This window comes from Rissa tridactyla, chromosome 6 (genome assembly GCF_028500815.1).
Source record: "Rissa tridactyla isolate bRisTri1 chromosome 6, bRisTri1.patW.cur.20221130, whole genome shotgun sequence".
Taxonomy (NCBI): domain Eukaryota; kingdom Metazoa; phylum Chordata; class Aves; order Charadriiformes; family Laridae; genus Rissa; species Rissa tridactyla.
In genome coordinates this window covers 37,286,041-37,303,941 of record NC_071471.1, presented here as the reverse complement: position 1 = coordinate 37,303,941, position 17,901 = coordinate 37,286,041, and the positions used below count along the sequence as shown (strand labels likewise).

Genomic DNA, 17,901 nt, shown 5'->3' with positions numbered 1-17,901 from the left:
ACGAAATCGTGTTGGTCTGAGAGATAGCAGGTAAGGTCAGTGGCATCGCTTTGAGAGAAACCCTGCTGCAGGCCAGCACTCTTACACTCTGCTCCTGATTGCCACTTTCTTTAAGGAAACGACATCCTGGCAGCTATCAGGATCACTTTATAGCTTTTAGTTCAGAAGACTAATTTTGACTGTCTTCCTGTAGCTAAAAGCAGACTGTGCTCTTTTCATGGTGCACGTCACCACCAAAGGCTTGTGGTCCTTTTAAATCTTACAGAGGCACTTAGTCATACTGTTATTCACCACACCGGTTTTTTTTTCACTATTGAAAACTTGTCTCCAGTAGTTATGGCGACAGAAGGCTAAAGTTGTAGTTATCAGTTTTTAAAGATATTGGAGATTTCCTTTAGGGAAGGTGTCTTTGGCTGTGAAGAAGCGGAAGAAACTGGGTTCGTGCTGGCTGGGGCTGAGGAGAGCCCCGCAGCACCCTCTCCTGTCCGCCTCGGCCGGTTTCAGCCACGCCGGGACCGGCATTTTCCCGTCAGGCTTCTCCAGAGGCTCTCCGCCCTCAGGGCCTCACGCTCCCACGGCGCGTCAGCAGCCTTTCCGTTTCCTTAAAAACCCCTCCCGGGACTTACACGTGCAATGGGGCGCAGCATAACGTAAACCGCAGTGCAAATGGCGCCGATGGCCGTTTCCCCTCCGGCCCGAAGCCCCCAGCTCCGCCCGCTGCTCGCGCCCACCATGGCGGACGCCCGAGGGCGGCGGCGCGGAGCATGCTGGGCCTTGTAGTCCAGCCGGGAGACCCGGGGCGTGCTGGGCCTTGTAGTCCGGCGGCGGCATGCTATTGGCTGCCGGGCGGCGCGGCCCCGCCCCGCGTTGCCGGGGCAGTGGGCGGCCTCTGTTCCTGTCACACGGCGGTGGCGGCGTGGCGACCGGCCGGCGAGCGGAGATGCCCGAAGCCACCCGGTTTAGCGCCAGCAGTAGCGAGGCCGAGTCGGATTCCGAGTGCCCTATGGAGACTGAGTCATCTCTGGAGAGCAGCCGGCGGCGGCGCAAGGTACCGGGGAGGGGGCTCCGCGGCCTTCCGCGGCCGGGCGCGGCCTGCCCGCCGCAACCATCGCGCCGCCTCGTCTGTGCGCCGGTGATCGTGTCTGGCGGGTCGTGGACAGTCCCCCACCGGTGGCGGGGACCGGGGCGGGTCTCCTCGGCGCGGCCGTGGGGAGTACCGGGCCGGTCGGCCGACCACGTGCGCGGCGGCGGCGGGGCCTCCCGGGAGGTGGGCGGGCTGCAGGGCCTGCGGCGCCGGGCCGCGGCCCCCCCCTCGGCATCGGGACGGCTCCAGCGGGGGCGGTGGGCCCGCCGGAGCAGGCGTGTGGCCGTCCCCGTCGGGGAGCGCTCTGGTGAGGGGGGTGGAGAGTCCTGAAAATGAAGGTCCGGGTGTCTCGTGGTTGGGAAAATGCCGCCGGGCGCGGTGGGGAGGGATCGGTGGCTTCGCACCAGCCCCTCCCCCCTGTCCGTAACGAGAAGATAAAACTTTTAATTTTAACTGTCTTCTCTGTTTCGCGGCGTTTGGATCGTATGCACCTGTTTTCATTTTTGCCTTACCAGAAGGAGAAAAAAGAGAAGAAGTCTAAACGCCGTGAGAAATCTCGGCGGAGAAAGGCACCGACGGATGAAAGTGAGCAGTCAGAGGATGACACTGATTCCCCAAAACTCAAGAAATCGCGGAGTGGGGTTAAGCAAAACGGTCACACGAGAGAGGAAAGCCCAGAGAATGCGAGATTGTCTTCTTTAAGCATTAAATCCACCCACAAAAAAAGGCACAGTAATTCCAGTGAAACATCGAGTGGTGATGGTGACAGTGACCAAGACCAGGTAAAACTAATGATTGATTTAGTTATAGTGATGTGTTTAGCTTTCAACTCTGGTGTTGCAACGAGGTTAAATTTAGAACGGGTTATCTTTTCTTTTTTTTCTCTTAATCAGAGGAAAGACTGTTGTAAATTTCCTGGGTTTAAAGCTACTTGATCTGTCCCTTCTGTGGAGTATTTGCAAAAAAAAATTAAATTATGGCAGTCCTGAAGTTCGAGATCAGCTCACCTTAGTTTTGTCACTTCGACAGTCTGGTACTGTGGTAGCTGTTGGCAGACGAACAAGCTGCAGTGAGATGGTGCTTTAATATGATTCAGCATCATTAGATATGATTGTAATTGCCACAAATACAGTTTAATTGACTTTTTTTTTGGTATTATGAGTACTTCTGTAGAGAAATAAGAATTATTTGTTTTTAGCTAGTAGTAAAAAAAAAGTTATGTATTAATATGTTTTTATGTATGATCTTACTAAATAGTAGTTGTTAATGTGATAAGATGGTCCTTAATGTAATAAAATATGTTGTAACGGTTCTGTAAGTCTTCTTAAGTGTTTCTGTAAGAATGTTTTTATTTTGTCTGACTGTTTGATTTGGGGTCCTTTAATTGCTTGATGTGAACCAGAGTTTTTTTGAAGGGAGACATATCTTGTTGTACCTAGGATTTGTTTTGAAAAGTCTTTAAACCTGTATGTTCTGCAGTTGCTTGGTTTTGTTTCTTGTTCCAAGTGATGCTTCACAAAGCATCCAGGGTTTCCATGGTTTCCAGGGTTAACATCCTTTCCTCACGCTTAGCGTTTTAATCACTGTGCTGTGAAAACTTATATGGAAGTGAGGCATTACTAAGTAGGCACGTCTGATGCTCTACCTTGTAACATTATTCTTTTGGGGATCAATTTCTGTATCTGTAAATCACTGTGTATTAATTGGGAAGTAGGAAATAGGCTAGATCTCAAGCCTGAATCTTGCATATTACTACATGATCTGTTAGGCCATTGGTAATTATGTAAAACAGAATGTTTAAATTTAATTAAAAGTTTTCAGAGTTTTAAGTTGGGCGTTTTGCGTTTACAGGGTTATGCCATTAGATAGGAAAGAGTCTTGATTTAAATTACAGATCACTTTTGTCTAACTTTGAAATATGATAGTAAGTAAAACAAAGAAGGCTCTTTAGCTGCAGCTGGGGTACTGTCACTGAAAATTTGACCCTTGGGTATGACACCAGTGCCCTATGCCATTACCTTGAATTTTCCGACAATAGTATGATATTCACATGGAACATTATGTAATTTCTTTACCAAACAGGAGATGACTGAAGAACAGAAAGAGGGTGCTTTCTCCAATTTTTCTATTTCCAAAGGGACTGTTCAGCTCCTTCAAGGTAAATTTCTTGGTATGGTGTGACCACAGAAAGTAAATTATGACTGTCATGTATTTTGGTGCTCAACGTATTCAATCAGTGAGCTTTGAGATGCGCTCTGGTTGTGCGTATGCAAGCACTGATGCTGTACAGAAAGCATATTGATTGCCTACTCTAAATATGTCTTCAAATATAGACTTTTCTGTTTGCAATGTTGCCCAGTTCAGCCTTTACAGTAGAATTTTAAATTACATAAGCTGAAAAAAAAATTAATCTTGTGCGAGAATTTTTCAATTAACAATTATTTCAGTGTGAGTAAAGGAAAATGAGTTCTATTTAATATCTTTGATGTTATTTTGTGCATGACAGTATGAAATTGAGAGTAGAAGTGTTTTTGATATATGTCTTATTTGAAAGAAAGAGATTTTCATAGATGGGTGGGGAGTATTACATAAATAAAGGCTTTCATTAACTTCATCTGCCCCCGCTAGCACTATGTTTGGTTGGAAGTAGGAGAATAAAATGGACAGTCCCAGGGCACATTTTGCAGATGAACTTTGTGATTAAATAAATCAGTGGAGGTGATGATAGAGTCTTGGCTGACTTCAGAGTTGATGGAAGTTCTGCTTGGGATAACTTCCTCTGTATGCAAGAACACTTGTAAAATGATCATATTAAGGAAGTCTGTTGAAATTGTCACAGCTCGAGGAGTGACGTACCTGTTTCCCGTGCAAGTGAAGACTTTCGACCCAGTATATTCTGGCAAAGATGTAATTGCTCAGGCACGAACTGGAACAGGGAAAACATTCTCTTTTGCTATTCCCTTAATTGAAAAGCTTCAGGGAGACTCACAGGAAAGAAGAAGAGGCCGTCCACCAAAGGTAACTACCTAGTTAGAATGCTGATTTTGCTTTGTCTTATGTCCGAGTGATTCAGAGTCTTAACCCACTGGAAAAGTTCTTCAGGTTTGTGCAGGGATAAGCTAACCCGCATTAAAGATTCTTTGAAAGTTGCCTTTGTTGGGCGTTGCCTGCATGCTGTGCTGCCTTTTACCCTCTGACTAAGAGTTAAGAGCAAAATGGTTCTATCCACTTGTCAATTCCTTTTTCTGCCTACAGGGAGACCGAAACTACAGGTGTTCAATGTGTTCCTGTTTAATTTTGTTCAGTCACCTTACCAGTGGTTACTAGCTTTTCTCCCAAATTAGCAGGAGATTAGTGACTTTTTCTGATTGATAAAAGCTGTCTATTTAAATGTGTTTGTTTAAACATGTAAATAGTGGGAGGTTTTAAAAATAGACTTAGTTTTCACTTGGCCCACCACCAGATATTGGAGCTTCTGCTCCAGAGAATGCAGATTGATTATGAGCTGTCTGCATTCTGCGAGGGAAAACCATATATGTTTTTTTTCACCAAATGCTTATGATGCCCTCCAAAACTAGATAGGCCAAAGTTTATTGTAACCCCATTAATGGTGGATTTTTTTTTCCCGGTTTATTTCATCTTGTCACTCATATTGTAGATTACCCAAAACTCATTTCAAAACTAGTACTAGCTTTTTTATTTGCATCTGCCCATCATGTTGGCTGTCTGACTGAGAATGCTGGCTCTAGATTTGGCACAGTCTTGTGGAAAAGGGAAAGTTTTCTTTGAGGGAGTCATAAATCTTAAAATAAAAAGGATTTCAGACCTCACTCTACCATAGTAGACTACTAATTTCTTTTTTTGTAACGTGTTTCAATGTTGAAAGAAGTAACAGGATAAGGATTTTAAGGTTCCTTTTGCCAAGCCACTGATGCCAGGTTTGAGAGCAGCACTGTAATCACATGTTAAACTAAATTAGTTAAATCTCCTAGCTAGTTGCTTGTCCATCACTTGCGGTGAAGCCTGTATTTTGGAAGAGAGGATGGTTCCTTCGTTACTTCTGCGAGGACATTAGCACAGGCTGCAGAACCGTGCTGAACACCAGCCTTGCAGACTGAACATATGTTTCCCTGAGTCACAGGGAAGCTGGGAGACAGTTGATAGCTGTTTCTTACGCCTTCTCGCAGGACTGTGAAGCGTTACTGAGCATGTGTAAAAACCTTTTATTACCCAAATCCTTCAGTCTTGTACTCAAACAGCATATGCGCATGTAGAAGAAAACTTGTAGCTGATGTGTTCGAGAGCTGAAGTTAAATAAGATTCAAGTACCTCCTGTCCATCTCATTTAAAAAGAAGTTATCCTGTCCTAAATGAGTATATGCTGAAGGAGATTAATGATGTTACAAGAAACTTAATCAGTGCGTTTCTCTAATCTTTGCTTAGATAACTACTTAAACCAGATTTTCTTTTTTTTTTTTTAAATTATGTGAATGATCAGACCTAAGCTAATGACTTGAAGTCTAGTGGTTTCTTGGCAGAAGCTGTGCTGAGAGAACATCTGTTTGTCTTTCTTCTGTCTAGGTACTAGTTCTTTGTCCTACAAGAGAGCTGGCAAACCAGGTTGCCAAAGATTTCAAGGACATCACAAGAAAGCTAACAGTAGCTTGTTTTTATGGAGGAACTCCGTATAATGGACAAAGTAAGTGACACATCACTAATAATGGAAATGTCGATTGACTGACATATTTGAGAAATGCAGTTGGATCCTTACAAACACACACTTTTAACTCGAGAACTGGAGCGTATTTGTGGGGAATTCAGTAGCTCAGAATGTATCTTCTGGTGAGAGATAACTGTAGTTAATATCTTAAGTGAAAGATATACTGTGTGTATACAGCGTATTTGGGTTTAGGTTCTTGTAAACATTTATATTTTCTTTAAAAACTGTTTAGTCTTAGAGCTGTGAGTTGGTGTGGGCTTTTTTGTGTGATGTGGGATATCTAGGGGGTTTGTAAAGTGGAAAAGAATTTCTGTGTTGTTACAGCATAATTTACTGTCTCGATGGTTGTAAACAAGGCAAATGAGAGCAGGAACGAGAGTAAGCTCTTTCATCATAATACATCTTGAGACATTAGGGATGAATTTTTTTTTTTCTCCCACAGAACTTTAGGAAGGAGATGATTTCAGTAATTTGGATAGTTAAATAAAGGATTTTTTTTTTTTAAGTTTCCAATTAATGTGGACAATTTAGGAAGAGCCAACTATTTCCAAAGTATGTTAAAAGAAGCTCTTTGTTTGCCACTTTATTTAAATCATGGGGAGAGGGAAGTGAGGTAGGAAATCTTGTTTCCTTTAGGTAGAGCAGTAGAACTTCTTCTACCTTCAAGTTTTCTCCTCCTGTTCATCATTTGTTCTCACTTAAATTTGTAAGGAGAGTACTTCTGAATGGTTGAAGAAGCTGTTTCATTATTACTTAGCTACCGTGTGTTTCTAATGTGGAGTGCTCCCTACTTCACTGCTAACTCCTCTTCTGCTCTTTCCTGTTTATCAGTTGATCTCATGAGAAGTGGCATTGACATTTTGGTTGGGACACCTGGTCGAATCAAAGACCATCTTCAGAATGGCAAGCTGGATCTTACCAAGGTGAAACATGTTGTACTTGATGAAGTTGACCAGATGCTGGACATGGGATTTGCTGAGCAAGTGGAAGACATTTTACGAGTTGCATACAAAAAGGGTAATCTCAATATTTAAACAAACAGTAGGAAACATTAATAACAATTTAGTCTGCTAAAATTCAGGTATATTTTTCTGAAAGTTGCAAGGTAGCTTTTTTAGAAATGACTGAATACTCTATATTGTAGGAAATGTACTGTGAACCGCAGTACATGAGGAAGTGTTGCAAAAGAGGAATCGTTCACAGGACCTTTGCAAAGCTTAAAATCCAGTACCTAGGGATCTGTAAATAACTTTATTTGACACCTGTATATAATTTGTACTTAGATTTCTTCCAGTTAAAAGGAATTAGAAGCTCTTTACCCTTTTCACCACTTGACAATAGACTGGATTTTTGATCATAGTAACTTTTTTCCTAATATTGAAAATATTTAGACTTTTGAGAGTATTTTTTCTCTAGATGTTGGTAATGCATAAATTTAAAAAGCAGAACAGCCTTCTTTATTTTATATACTGATATTTTACCTCATATTTTAATAACTTGTATAATCAACTTGTATACCTCTGCAAGATGAAACATTGTTTTGTTCTTTAAGATTCTGAAGACAATCCCCAGACACTACTGTTTTCTGCAACTTGCCCACACTGGGTGTACGATGTGGCTAAGAAATACATGAAGTCTAGATATGAACAGATTGACCTTATTGGGAAAAGAACTCAAAAGGCTGCTACAACAGTAGAAGTGAGTAATCTATCGAATGTGGAATGTTTTCAGGGCTCTTCCCTTTTCCTTTATGCTACAAAAGGTCATCCTGTCCTAAGGTACCTTATCGGGGTGGTGTTGAAATTTGTTTTGAGAATTATTTTTCAAGCATAAGGTACATTACAGCTACTCAAACTGTTTCCAGGTTTAGGATCTGTCTCTCTTCTCACAGCATCCAGTAACTTCATAGACATCTCAGGTAGACTAAGGATCAGTTATCAGTTAGTTTTATTGGTTTTCAGAGAAAAGCAGTATCTGAATTTATCCGAGTTGGAAGCAAAAGGCACGCATTAAATTACCACAGACATCGCAGTCAAATTCTGCTATTCCGTGTACAGGAGGTTTTTTCAAACTTCCAGTGGTATATCACCTCACTAGGCCTTTGCTTGCTATGCAGTAAATACCATAGCAAGGAATGCAATACATGCTAGAAGTCAGAATTAATTATCTTTACTTGATAAATTATTGTTTCTGCTTAAGTACTGCTTAGCAGTTACTTTGACAGATCAGTTGGAGACATGATGATTTTATCAGCGGGATTGAAAGAATGTTTATCTTGTGCTTGAAAAAAACTTTTAACACACTGTATTTATTTTTTTCACTGACATAAAGCTTTAGTCGATAGTACTGTAATAAAATATTGCACCTCTGACTGTCCTCCAGAGAAATGGTATGACATTTGCTTTGTTTTTTTTCCCCTTGCTTTAAAAAAGTGATTTATAGACTGTCGTCTTTTTCCCCCCCCCATTACTGTAATTATTTCGCTTGATGTTAGACCAATCATGGTGGACATAAGAGCCTTGTGGATTTCACATGTTCCAGGAACATGAGTTAGCATATTTTACCCATCAGGAAATTGTATAACTCTTTAGTATTTCTGGATTTTACAGTTTCAAATGTATTAAAAAACAATATTGTGTTTTTATGTAAGCTAAGCACTGGAATTCTTTTCCACAGCATTTGGCAATAGAGTGTCACTGGTCTCAGAGAGCTGCAGTTATTGGAGATGTCATTCAGGTCTACAGTGGTAGCCATGGGAGGACGATTGTGTTTTGTGAGACCAAAAAGGAGGCAAACGAACTGGCTTTAAATGCTTCAATCAAACAGGTACTTTATCATCTGTGTTAAGTAATAAAACCTCTCAGAGATGTATCAACCCTATGTTGATACCAGACCTACGCTGAGTTAAGTTTTAAAGAGAGACTTTCAAAGTGGATACGGCAGGCTTTTGCAGGTGCTGAGCTAGTTTCAAAACTGCCAAAAAGAACCCGTAAAAAAACCCAAAACTATCCGGTTGAAAGTTTATAGCATTATAGTCTTCAGGACTAGGCTAACAGAATGGGGCTATAAAGGATTTTTTTTTGCTTAAAAGAGGAGTTCTCATTGACATTAAACGAAGCAGTTGTGAATTAATTCTTTTCTGTATAGAGGACTGTCTTGGTTTATAAAATGGAGACAGACAGCTAAGGATAAACAGGTCATGGTACTGGAATGGCAGTTACTGATCTGTGATGCTGACATAATTATTGTTGTTTGGGGGGGGAATTAGAATTTAGAGCTGTAATATGTTTGTATTTTCATTAAGGTGTTTCTTAGCTGTTAGGAAGAGTTTAAAGATGTGTACACAGAAATAATTCAATCTGCCGTCTCTTGTGAATGAGCTGAGATTTGTGGTACAACACACTCTAGCACTGTTGGAAAATAACTAATTGATGTAGTGGTGCAATGTTTATGATATGTAGTGATACTGGCACTGCATGCTCATTTTTGGTGGTGGTATCACAGCAACTACTTTTTCTCTATGTGTTTTCATTGAGGAGATGGGTTATGTATAGAAAGCAGTATAGCATTGTGTTCTTAGGGAAAGGAGAAGCTTTTTCATCTGCCACAGCTGTGTTCAGGAGTGTTTCTCCCACACTCCTAGATGACCTCACTAACAGCTAAACCTGAGCGTGGAGCCTTATCCTGCGTTACTGGTGGTGTTAGTGATACCAAATCTTGCATAGGCAATGCAGAATTCTGATCTTGGCAGGTAAGATAAGGAAATTACTTAGATGTTTCTGTTTTAGCATATTAATACTCACGAACAGAATATATGCCTATTCCATTTACCAGCTGACACTAATCCAAAACTGTCTGGAAAAAAAAAATTTGAATTCTGTGCTGACTGCAGCACCTGTGTATTACCCTAGCGTGTGATGCTAACATGTGGAAAACTTGGTAGCCATTTGTAGGCAAGCTGTGAAATGTGAAGTGGAGGAAAAAACAATTTTTATATATTTAGTCTTCATACTTGTTATTGCTGTGATACAGAAGGACTTCCAGAATGTTTGGATTAAAATTATCTCTGCAGCTGGAGTTGATCTCTTTGAATGAGTACTAAGAAGGCCTGAGAAAATTGTTGATGATTATTTTGAAACAGCTAAGCCTTGCATAGATGGTGTGGATGGCAAGTTAGGGCATAGTTGTTCTCGTAGATCACAGTAATTAGAGGTGTAGAAGAAAAGGCACACATTGTGATTTTCCTCCTACCTTTGTTAAAGGTCTTTGAGGCATATGAGTAAGAAGTACCGAGTAAATATTGTAAGACACCTCAAATATAAACTCTGGTAGTTCAGTTCTTCTTGCTATACGGTATCTATCAAACACCAAGATATTGTACCCAAAACTGACCATAAAATGGAGCACTGTCTTGGATTTTGGTACAGTCTTATAATAATACTGTTTTTCAGGATTGCCAGTCATTGCATGGTGACATTCCGCAGAAGCAAAGAGAGATCACGCTGAAAGGTTTTAGAAATGGTACATTTAAAGTTCTGGTTGCAACCAACGTAGCTGCCCGTGGTTTAGATATCCCTGAAGTTGACCTGGTTGTACAAAGTTCACCACCAAAGGTAGGAGACGGTTATGTTGGGTGTCTTGTAATAATTTATAGGTTTGTTTTCAAGCAGTAAGGGCTATCAGGTGATTGTGTTCACCACACGGAGCATATCAGCATTGCATTTAAGGGTAAGGAATGTCCTGATATGCAGAAGTAGTTTCTTAGAGGATTTTTTTAGAGTGCATCAGTCCCGAGTGTGTTTAAAGATGGTCTGTGGAATAATTACTAAATTGGCCAAGAATACAAAAGTACAGCATTGTTCATACATTAAGGAAAGTCATAAAATCAAGAGGCTTCTGAGGTAGAATACAGCCGCAGCTGGCACACAAAGAATGCAACATCTGCGATTCCCTGTACAAGGTTGTTTGTGCAACTACATGAGGGATGGAACAGATCGCGGTTGTTCCGTGGCCTTCCCTTATGACGAGTAGCGGGTATGGAAACAAGATGGTACTACGGAACAGATAAGCTGCCTACTTGCTTACTACGAAACAGATAAGCGGCCCTACTTGCTACACGAGCCAACATTTCCTCAAATGTTGATGAAATGCTGTCCTTTGTGTGAACTTTGCTCATTACAATGTACCAAAACACACCTCCATCCCGGAGGCTACCCACCCCCAAGGTGCGACCACTCATCCTTGAGTACACCAATCGTAATAAAAATATTTATGACTAAAGTCACTCAAACTCCACTTTGAAGATAAAAAAAATAGTATAAAAATAGCCCGAGAGAGGGGGGAAATGAGGGAAGACACCATCGCAAACAAGTCAGGAGAACTCCGTCACTGACTTCCGGGACCAGTCGACGGGCTGAGCCTTTCTTCCCCCCCATAGGGACGCCTTTGAGTAAGACTTAGGTTATACCGAGTGTTTCCTCGGGGAACTTAGAAACTTCTTTAGAGAATCTCTATCCTACATTTATAGCCAGGCTGTATTGTTTATAACTTTGTCGCGCATTTTGTATACTTAACAATATCTTTATTTGCACATGCTTTGCAGACAGTGTATTTAACACCGGCAATCCTAAGAACCTATATATCTGTTGTTTAAATAAACTGCACTGGTTAAGTAGCTAGTCGTTTTGGTTTCTCACTGAACACGACCAAAGACTCGAGAGTGGCCGTGCTAGTTCAGGAGCGTGACTAGACTGAAGGTCCAGTCCACTATTAGTGTATCCAAATCGTAATAGTTTAATACATGTTAAACGCGACTCGACAATAGTGCTGAATTGGGCATCACTCAGAATTTAAAGCTAGCCGCACCTAGCCTCCCACCTCGGTGAGGAGTGTTAGAACGCAAGGGGGTTTATCTTCTGCCAAAACTGCTTGGCCCCTCTTCACGCAACATGGTCTCCTGAAAATTACTTCCTTTAAGGCTGTTTAAAGCCTCTCCCTTCAAGGATTGGTGACCGCAAGTCTGGAAGCAGTGGAAAGTGAAGAAAGGCTGTTTGTCTTGCAAGAATGATTCACTAAGTAGGGGCATATATGAAGAGGGCACCCCAACAATGAGAGCGTTGGCTGAAGTTAAGAGGGTTTCAAAGAAGCAAACTAATTTTTCAGTGAATTCCCTATTAATATCTCAGTTACCATGCTTAAGTTGATATGCAGGAGCGTGGGTGGGATTGTTATAGATGTATGCACACTCAAAATGTTTTCTCATATTGTCTGTGGTGATACCAAAACAGGACTTAGTTGGTCCATGGTTATGATTCTGGCTTTCAAACCGTGATTTTTAGAGGGTTATGGAAAAGCTTATTTGTTTGACTTCAGTGAAAAAATGCTTTTTAATTTAATTCTCTGATGCGGTTATTATGTATTCAGGCTTAACTGTAATAGCTTCTGCTAAGTTATGTGAATGCAATGATTTGATTAAATTACAATAAGTTAGGTAAGTAATAAGGCTATTTATTTTGAAGGATGTGGAGTCCTATATCCATCGTTCTGGACGCACAGGTCGAGCTGGGCGGACTGGGATCTGTATCTGTTTTTATCAGCGAAAGGAAGAACATCAGCTAAGATATGTGGAACAAAAAGCGGTAAAGTATAGTTTTCTTCTAGTAAAATGTAATGTGTTAGGGTAGCATGTAAAATCTTCATGTTTTATTCAATAGTTCAGTTACAGAATATAGCTTATAAAGGATCCAGTTGAGGTTCAGTTACCTTGCAGAGTTTGGGTACAGCATCAGTTACTGTGGAACAGGGAGTGCGCTGCAGATTGTCATGCCTGTGCTTTTTCCGCAAACGGCAGTAAGATTGTATCTGTGGAAATGAGAAGAAGCTAGCGGGATTTCAGTTTGGTGTTCTCCCTGCCTTATTGTCTGATCAGTGATTTGCATATGTGTAGCTTTACTGAGAACTCTTACCTGCATTTTTGCACTGTTCCATATGGTAGTTTTCTCACCAATTAAGTATTCAGTTGGGATGAGATGGTTTAGTCTTGGCACGTAAAACTCAGACTTACATTTAGAAAGGCTGTGTAACTTGCACTTAAATCCAAGTAAACAAGACAAAAATTAATAATTTAGGATTTGTAGAACTTTTTTTTCCCCATGGAATCTGCTAGAATGGTCTCTGTTTATTTCAGTTTAAGGTCACTGCGTTGTGTAAACTGACCTGGTACATAAAAGGCTTTTAAGTGTCACCCGTTTTCCTATAAGCTTGATCTTGTAATTTTCACTAGCAAAAGTTGGGAGTTAAAAGGTGAAAAGAAGAAGAAAAATGATAGATTTAGATGCTTGTTTCATTACAGTCCAATACTGTTTCTTTAGAACTGAATTATTTCTGGTCTGCAACTTTCATCCGTATTTTGCTTTTTAAATTTCAGGGCATTACATTCAAGCGTGTTGGTGTTCCTACTGCAACAGATATAATAAAGGCTTCCAGCAAAGATGCCATCAGGTGTGTTTGGTGACTTCAAGCCCTGTTGTATCTTCCAAGCTTCCTGTTTCAGAAGGGCTGTTTGGATTGCTCGTTGCTGTCTCTCTGAACTGATCGCTATTTAAGTCTTGGACTGCTGTTTTTCTTCTGTTCCAGAGACTAGTAAATATTAGTGTCTAATTTTTTTTTAATCTTTTTGCTTTAATTACTTAGATGTCTGGATTCTGTTCCTCATACTGCTATTGAGTATTTCAAAGAATCTGCTCGGTGGCTAATACAAGAAAAGGGACCAGTTAATGCCCTGGCTGCAGCTCTAGCCCATATTTCAGGTGCTACTTCCATTGAACAGCGTTCCCTGCTGAACTCAGATGCGGTAAGGGCTTAACATTTGTCTTGAATCTGAAGAAAACCCCAACACATCTCTGTGTAGAGATTTATTTGTCTCCTTGTGACATAGTTTGGGAACTGTATGTAAGCCACCAGGAACTACTAATTTGGTTAAAAGCAAGAATATCGTGGCTATAAATATCCTCGCTCTCCCATAACAGTATCCATTTGAAAAGTCAGTTTATAAACTGTAAATTAGCAGGTTTCTTGTGTGTGATAGATGTGCTGAAGCTTATTCCTCTGACAGAATAGAGCATGCCCAATTTCTTACTCTTTAGGGATTTGTTACAATGATACTACGCTGCTCTGAAGAAATAAACAACATGAGCTATGCTTGGCGAAGACTGCGAGAACTGCTGGGTGATGATGTTGATAGAAAGGTGAACAGAATGTGTTTCCTCAAGGGAAAAATGGTAAGCTTTTTTTTTTTTTGTAGCCTTTTCTCAGCAGTTGTCAAGGGAGATATTTGGTCTTTTTTCCCTCGTTCCAGGCCCTAGTGATAAGGACAAGACTCTGACAGAAGGATGGGCCTCAATCTATTTTGTTAGGGCAGGGCCTTAGGGCTCTGCTCCACTGACGTGCTGAGGAGGGAGTAAAATGCAGTATATAGCATGGCTACAGGGATATAGCAGGACAGGTGAAAGGTACGAACAGTGTTACTGTACCTTAATGATAAAACATAGAACAGGATTTCTCAGGACAGCCAGTTCTGATAGTCCGTGTCCCCCATGTTTCTCGTACCTGAAATGGAAAGGTCACAGAGTTACTTTTTGGGTTGTCTGCCTAACAGTGTTGCAACAACTGTAGCAAAGCTTGTCCAGAAACAGTTATTTTAAACAAAAATGGTTCCCCTCGCTACTTTTATCTCAGAATTCGCATGGATTTTCACAAATATGAGAATGTGCGATCAAACAGTCTGTTCAGGATTATTTGTGGTGACACATAGGATAAGGAATATTGTGTCCTGCTTTTGCGAGTTGTTTGGCATTATTGCTGATTTGCTTCATCTTTGTGTTTTTCTGGGTGTATTTCTTGCTTCTCAACATGCCCAGGTCAATAAAACAGAACAGAGAGATGCTGTGATCTTGATGACTTAATTTGCATGCTGTCAACACATGCCATTCTCTTATCCCTTCTTCTGCTGTTATTTTTGCGGTGCTTTCACGCACCTGCATTGCCATGCATACTTCATTCATATCCATGTTGAAGTTTCCATCACAGACACCACATACATAGAATGATTCAGTTTGTTTCCTTGTTCTTGTGTGGTTTAAGGTGGTGTGGGATGGGGAGAACAATAGGCAAACTAAAAAGATCCCCAAACTGTTTGGAGGTGAGTTGAGAGGACACTTCAGAGGCAGATGTTGAACGAATCTCTACTTTTATGTAGAGATGCATTGTAGAGAATTAAGATTGGTATGAGTGCAGGTGGAACAGGTGCTTTTTGGAAGTACCAAAAGGAGAGAGATATAAAAATGGCAGGTGTTGATGGCACCTACTTCAGCAAATCAGCAAAATCACAGCACATCTATATGCCAATACTGAGGATAACCCAGACTTGGTAAACTAGAAAGCCTAAAGCAAGGGACAGCCCACACTTGAACAACAGTTTAAAATTATTTTTTTTTTTTTTTAAATAAAACCGGTTCTTATCTTGGGTGCTGTGTGGATTCTCGTCTGCGTTCGCTGTTTGTGTAAAAGTTAACCTGCATGTCTTCCTGTATGAATTTCACACATAGTTCACAAAGTTTCTTGGCCAGATGCTTCTGATCTTAAATTTGACTTGAGGACACTGTTTTTATTATTTCCATCTCTGGCACTTTTTCTGAAATGCATCCTTCACACATGATATTTGATATTGCATTAATTGTTAAGATTTGTTTTATTGTTGTTGCCTCTGTCTCTATTCACAGCATTGTTCTGTATTTGTTGTGTGGAACACTATCTCTGGATGGATTCCCTGCATCAGATTTGTAATTCTCAGTATCCAGATTGCTCATTCGGAGAAAGAATAGTATTTTAACACGCAAATTATATATTAATAATTAATATATTATATATACTTATATACTTAAGTATAAGTATATATACTTATGTATACTTATATACTTAATAATTCAAGTAGTCTAAATTCAGATTTTTAGTCTGAACCTAAATATTAAGTTTACTGGGTGTATACATTTCTTATTATAGATTAAAACTTCTGATTTGAAAGAATTTACAAAATGAGTAATGAAAAAGTCAATAGACCAGAGTTTAGGATGCAGAGGGTTGTAAGCTTATTGTTAAAGAGCAAGAAAATGTGAATTGGAAGTACTGGCTATGCAGAGGAAAGAAAAATCTGTGTGTATCTGAGGAAAACATTAAGGAAGTGCAAGTATTGGTGTTTTGGGAAATATTGATGCAGCGCTCTCAATGTTCAAAGATTTTGAAGCATCTTAAATCTCTATTAAAAAAACATTTTGAAGTATAAAACTGTTTATTCTAGTACATAGATTTGTAGGCTCTATCTAATTTAGTTGCAGCCAGTTAAAAGGCTAGACTTGTATCTGTTAAAATTATTGTCTCTTTTTAGGGTGTGTGCTTTGATGTTCCTGCAGCAGACCAAAAGGAAATAGAGGTACATTCATTGAAATTTCTGGTTACAGAGGACTGTAGATGAAATTGGCTGGACTGGGTTAGGCAGAAAACATTATGTGGCCTGTATCCTGCTTTTCCTAGTGGCAAAAGGGATGGCTTTGCAGGAATTAAGGAACAGAACAAACACACGGTGTTCCTTTCCAGAAGTATTCCCCTGTCTCCAAAAATCTGTAGCTTGAAACTTTTGCACTGAGAAAAGTGGTGGTGTGAACAATCCACCCCTTGTTACGGCTGCTGGATTAAATCTTTGTAGGCCACGAGTTTCGTTATGCTATAAAATCCCCTTTTTTCTACCCCCTCCGTTCTTTTCACCCAGAATTCTCTCCACAGAAAAGTGAATTCTGTATTTTTGCTTGGCAGAATTAATATTCCCATGCCAAAATTCCCTAGACTTTCCTGCAGGTATTTCTCACTCAGTGCATTTCCATACCCTCGTGCCCTGGCATTCATTCACCCCTAAAACAATGTTTGGTTCTGGCTTAGAGGGGAATTGAGGGGAGGGTGTGGATTTCTGATCAGTAATAATTATAGTGGTATTCTTAATAAATGAAAGGTGGGGGAAGAGTTTACTGATGAGACTGCTCTGTAAAGCTCTAAGGTGGGTTTCACTTCTGTTTGATAGTATCTGAGGTGTACTCGGTGCACTGTAGCTCTTACGCTTGAAATTTGAAACCAGCATTGATCACTTTAGTTAGAAACCTGAATCCCCTCTATTAGCTCACACTTTTTCTTTTCACTTGAGCAAATTTAGTAATTATGAAATACACTGTATACGCATTCCTAGAATTTAACTTAATATGTCTGACTTTATTTCAATAGTCAAGATGGGAAGATTCAAAACAGTGGCGTTTGTGCGTGGCGACTGAATTACCAGAGTTAGTAGAATCACAGCGAGGAGGAGGAGGTGGAGGAAACGGCCGAAGCTTCTCCAGCTCCAGGAATGGGCGGCGTGGTAGCTCTGGTAGAAACAGATTCAGAGGCAGAGGCCAGAAACGAAGTTTTGACAGAGCATTTGATCGTTAACTTCAATAATTCAGAAGTGGAAAAAATGGGACTGCAGTATTTTATATTTCATTAAAATAGGCTGTTCCTATTGTTTCCTGTGTTTGTATCACTTGGAAAGAGTCTGTCATTCAGATTTTTTTTTTCCGCTCAGTACTACTTCGGTCATAAACAAGATCCTGTTCACTTTAAAAAAACACAAGAAAAATAAAACTTATTGTTTCCTTTCTTTTTCTCATTGCCATTTCAACTGTACGACCTAAATCTTTATTCCAGAATATAGCTGCCGCATTCAAAACTGTAGCCTGGCTCACTGTATCATATATAGATCTTAACTCCTGGTCAAACCTGTACATTTTCCAAAGAAAAAAGATAATAATAAAATACTATTTTACGAGTTCATAGCCGATGTTGGAAGGTTTTAAAAGTTGGAGTACGATATTATGATAGAGGAGGCGTACAGTTGTGGGGAGTCTCGTTTTGCTGGTGCAGCAGCCCGGTTGCTGCCTGTCGAACCGTGCCGGAGGCGGTTCCGGTGCGCGGGGGGAACCGGCGGAAGGGACCGGCCGGGCAGCGCCGGCGGAAGGGG

At 40.6% G+C, this 17,901-nt stretch overlaps 1 protein-coding gene across 1 annotated transcript; it reads left to right on the top strand.

The window, feature by feature from the left end:
• Positions 1–864: 864 nt before the first annotated feature.
• LOC128911534 (nucleolar RNA helicase 2-like) lies at positions 865–17,776 on the top strand. The gene is made up of 15 exons (XM_054206565.1): positions 865–1,048; positions 1,600–1,866; positions 3,167–3,242; positions 3,924–4,102; positions 5,666–5,783; positions 6,636–6,821; positions 7,357–7,502; positions 8,481–8,630; positions 10,256–10,417; positions 12,323–12,442; positions 13,231–13,304; positions 13,497–13,656; positions 13,949–14,083; positions 16,246–16,290; positions 17,130–17,776. The coding sequence occupies exons 1-15, from the start codon at positions 941–943 to the stop codon at positions 17,331–17,333; spliced, it is 2,130 nt and encodes a 709-aa protein (XP_054062540.1). The 5' UTR covers positions 865–940; the 3' UTR covers positions 17,334–17,776.
• Positions 17,777–17,901: the final 125 nt, after the last annotated feature.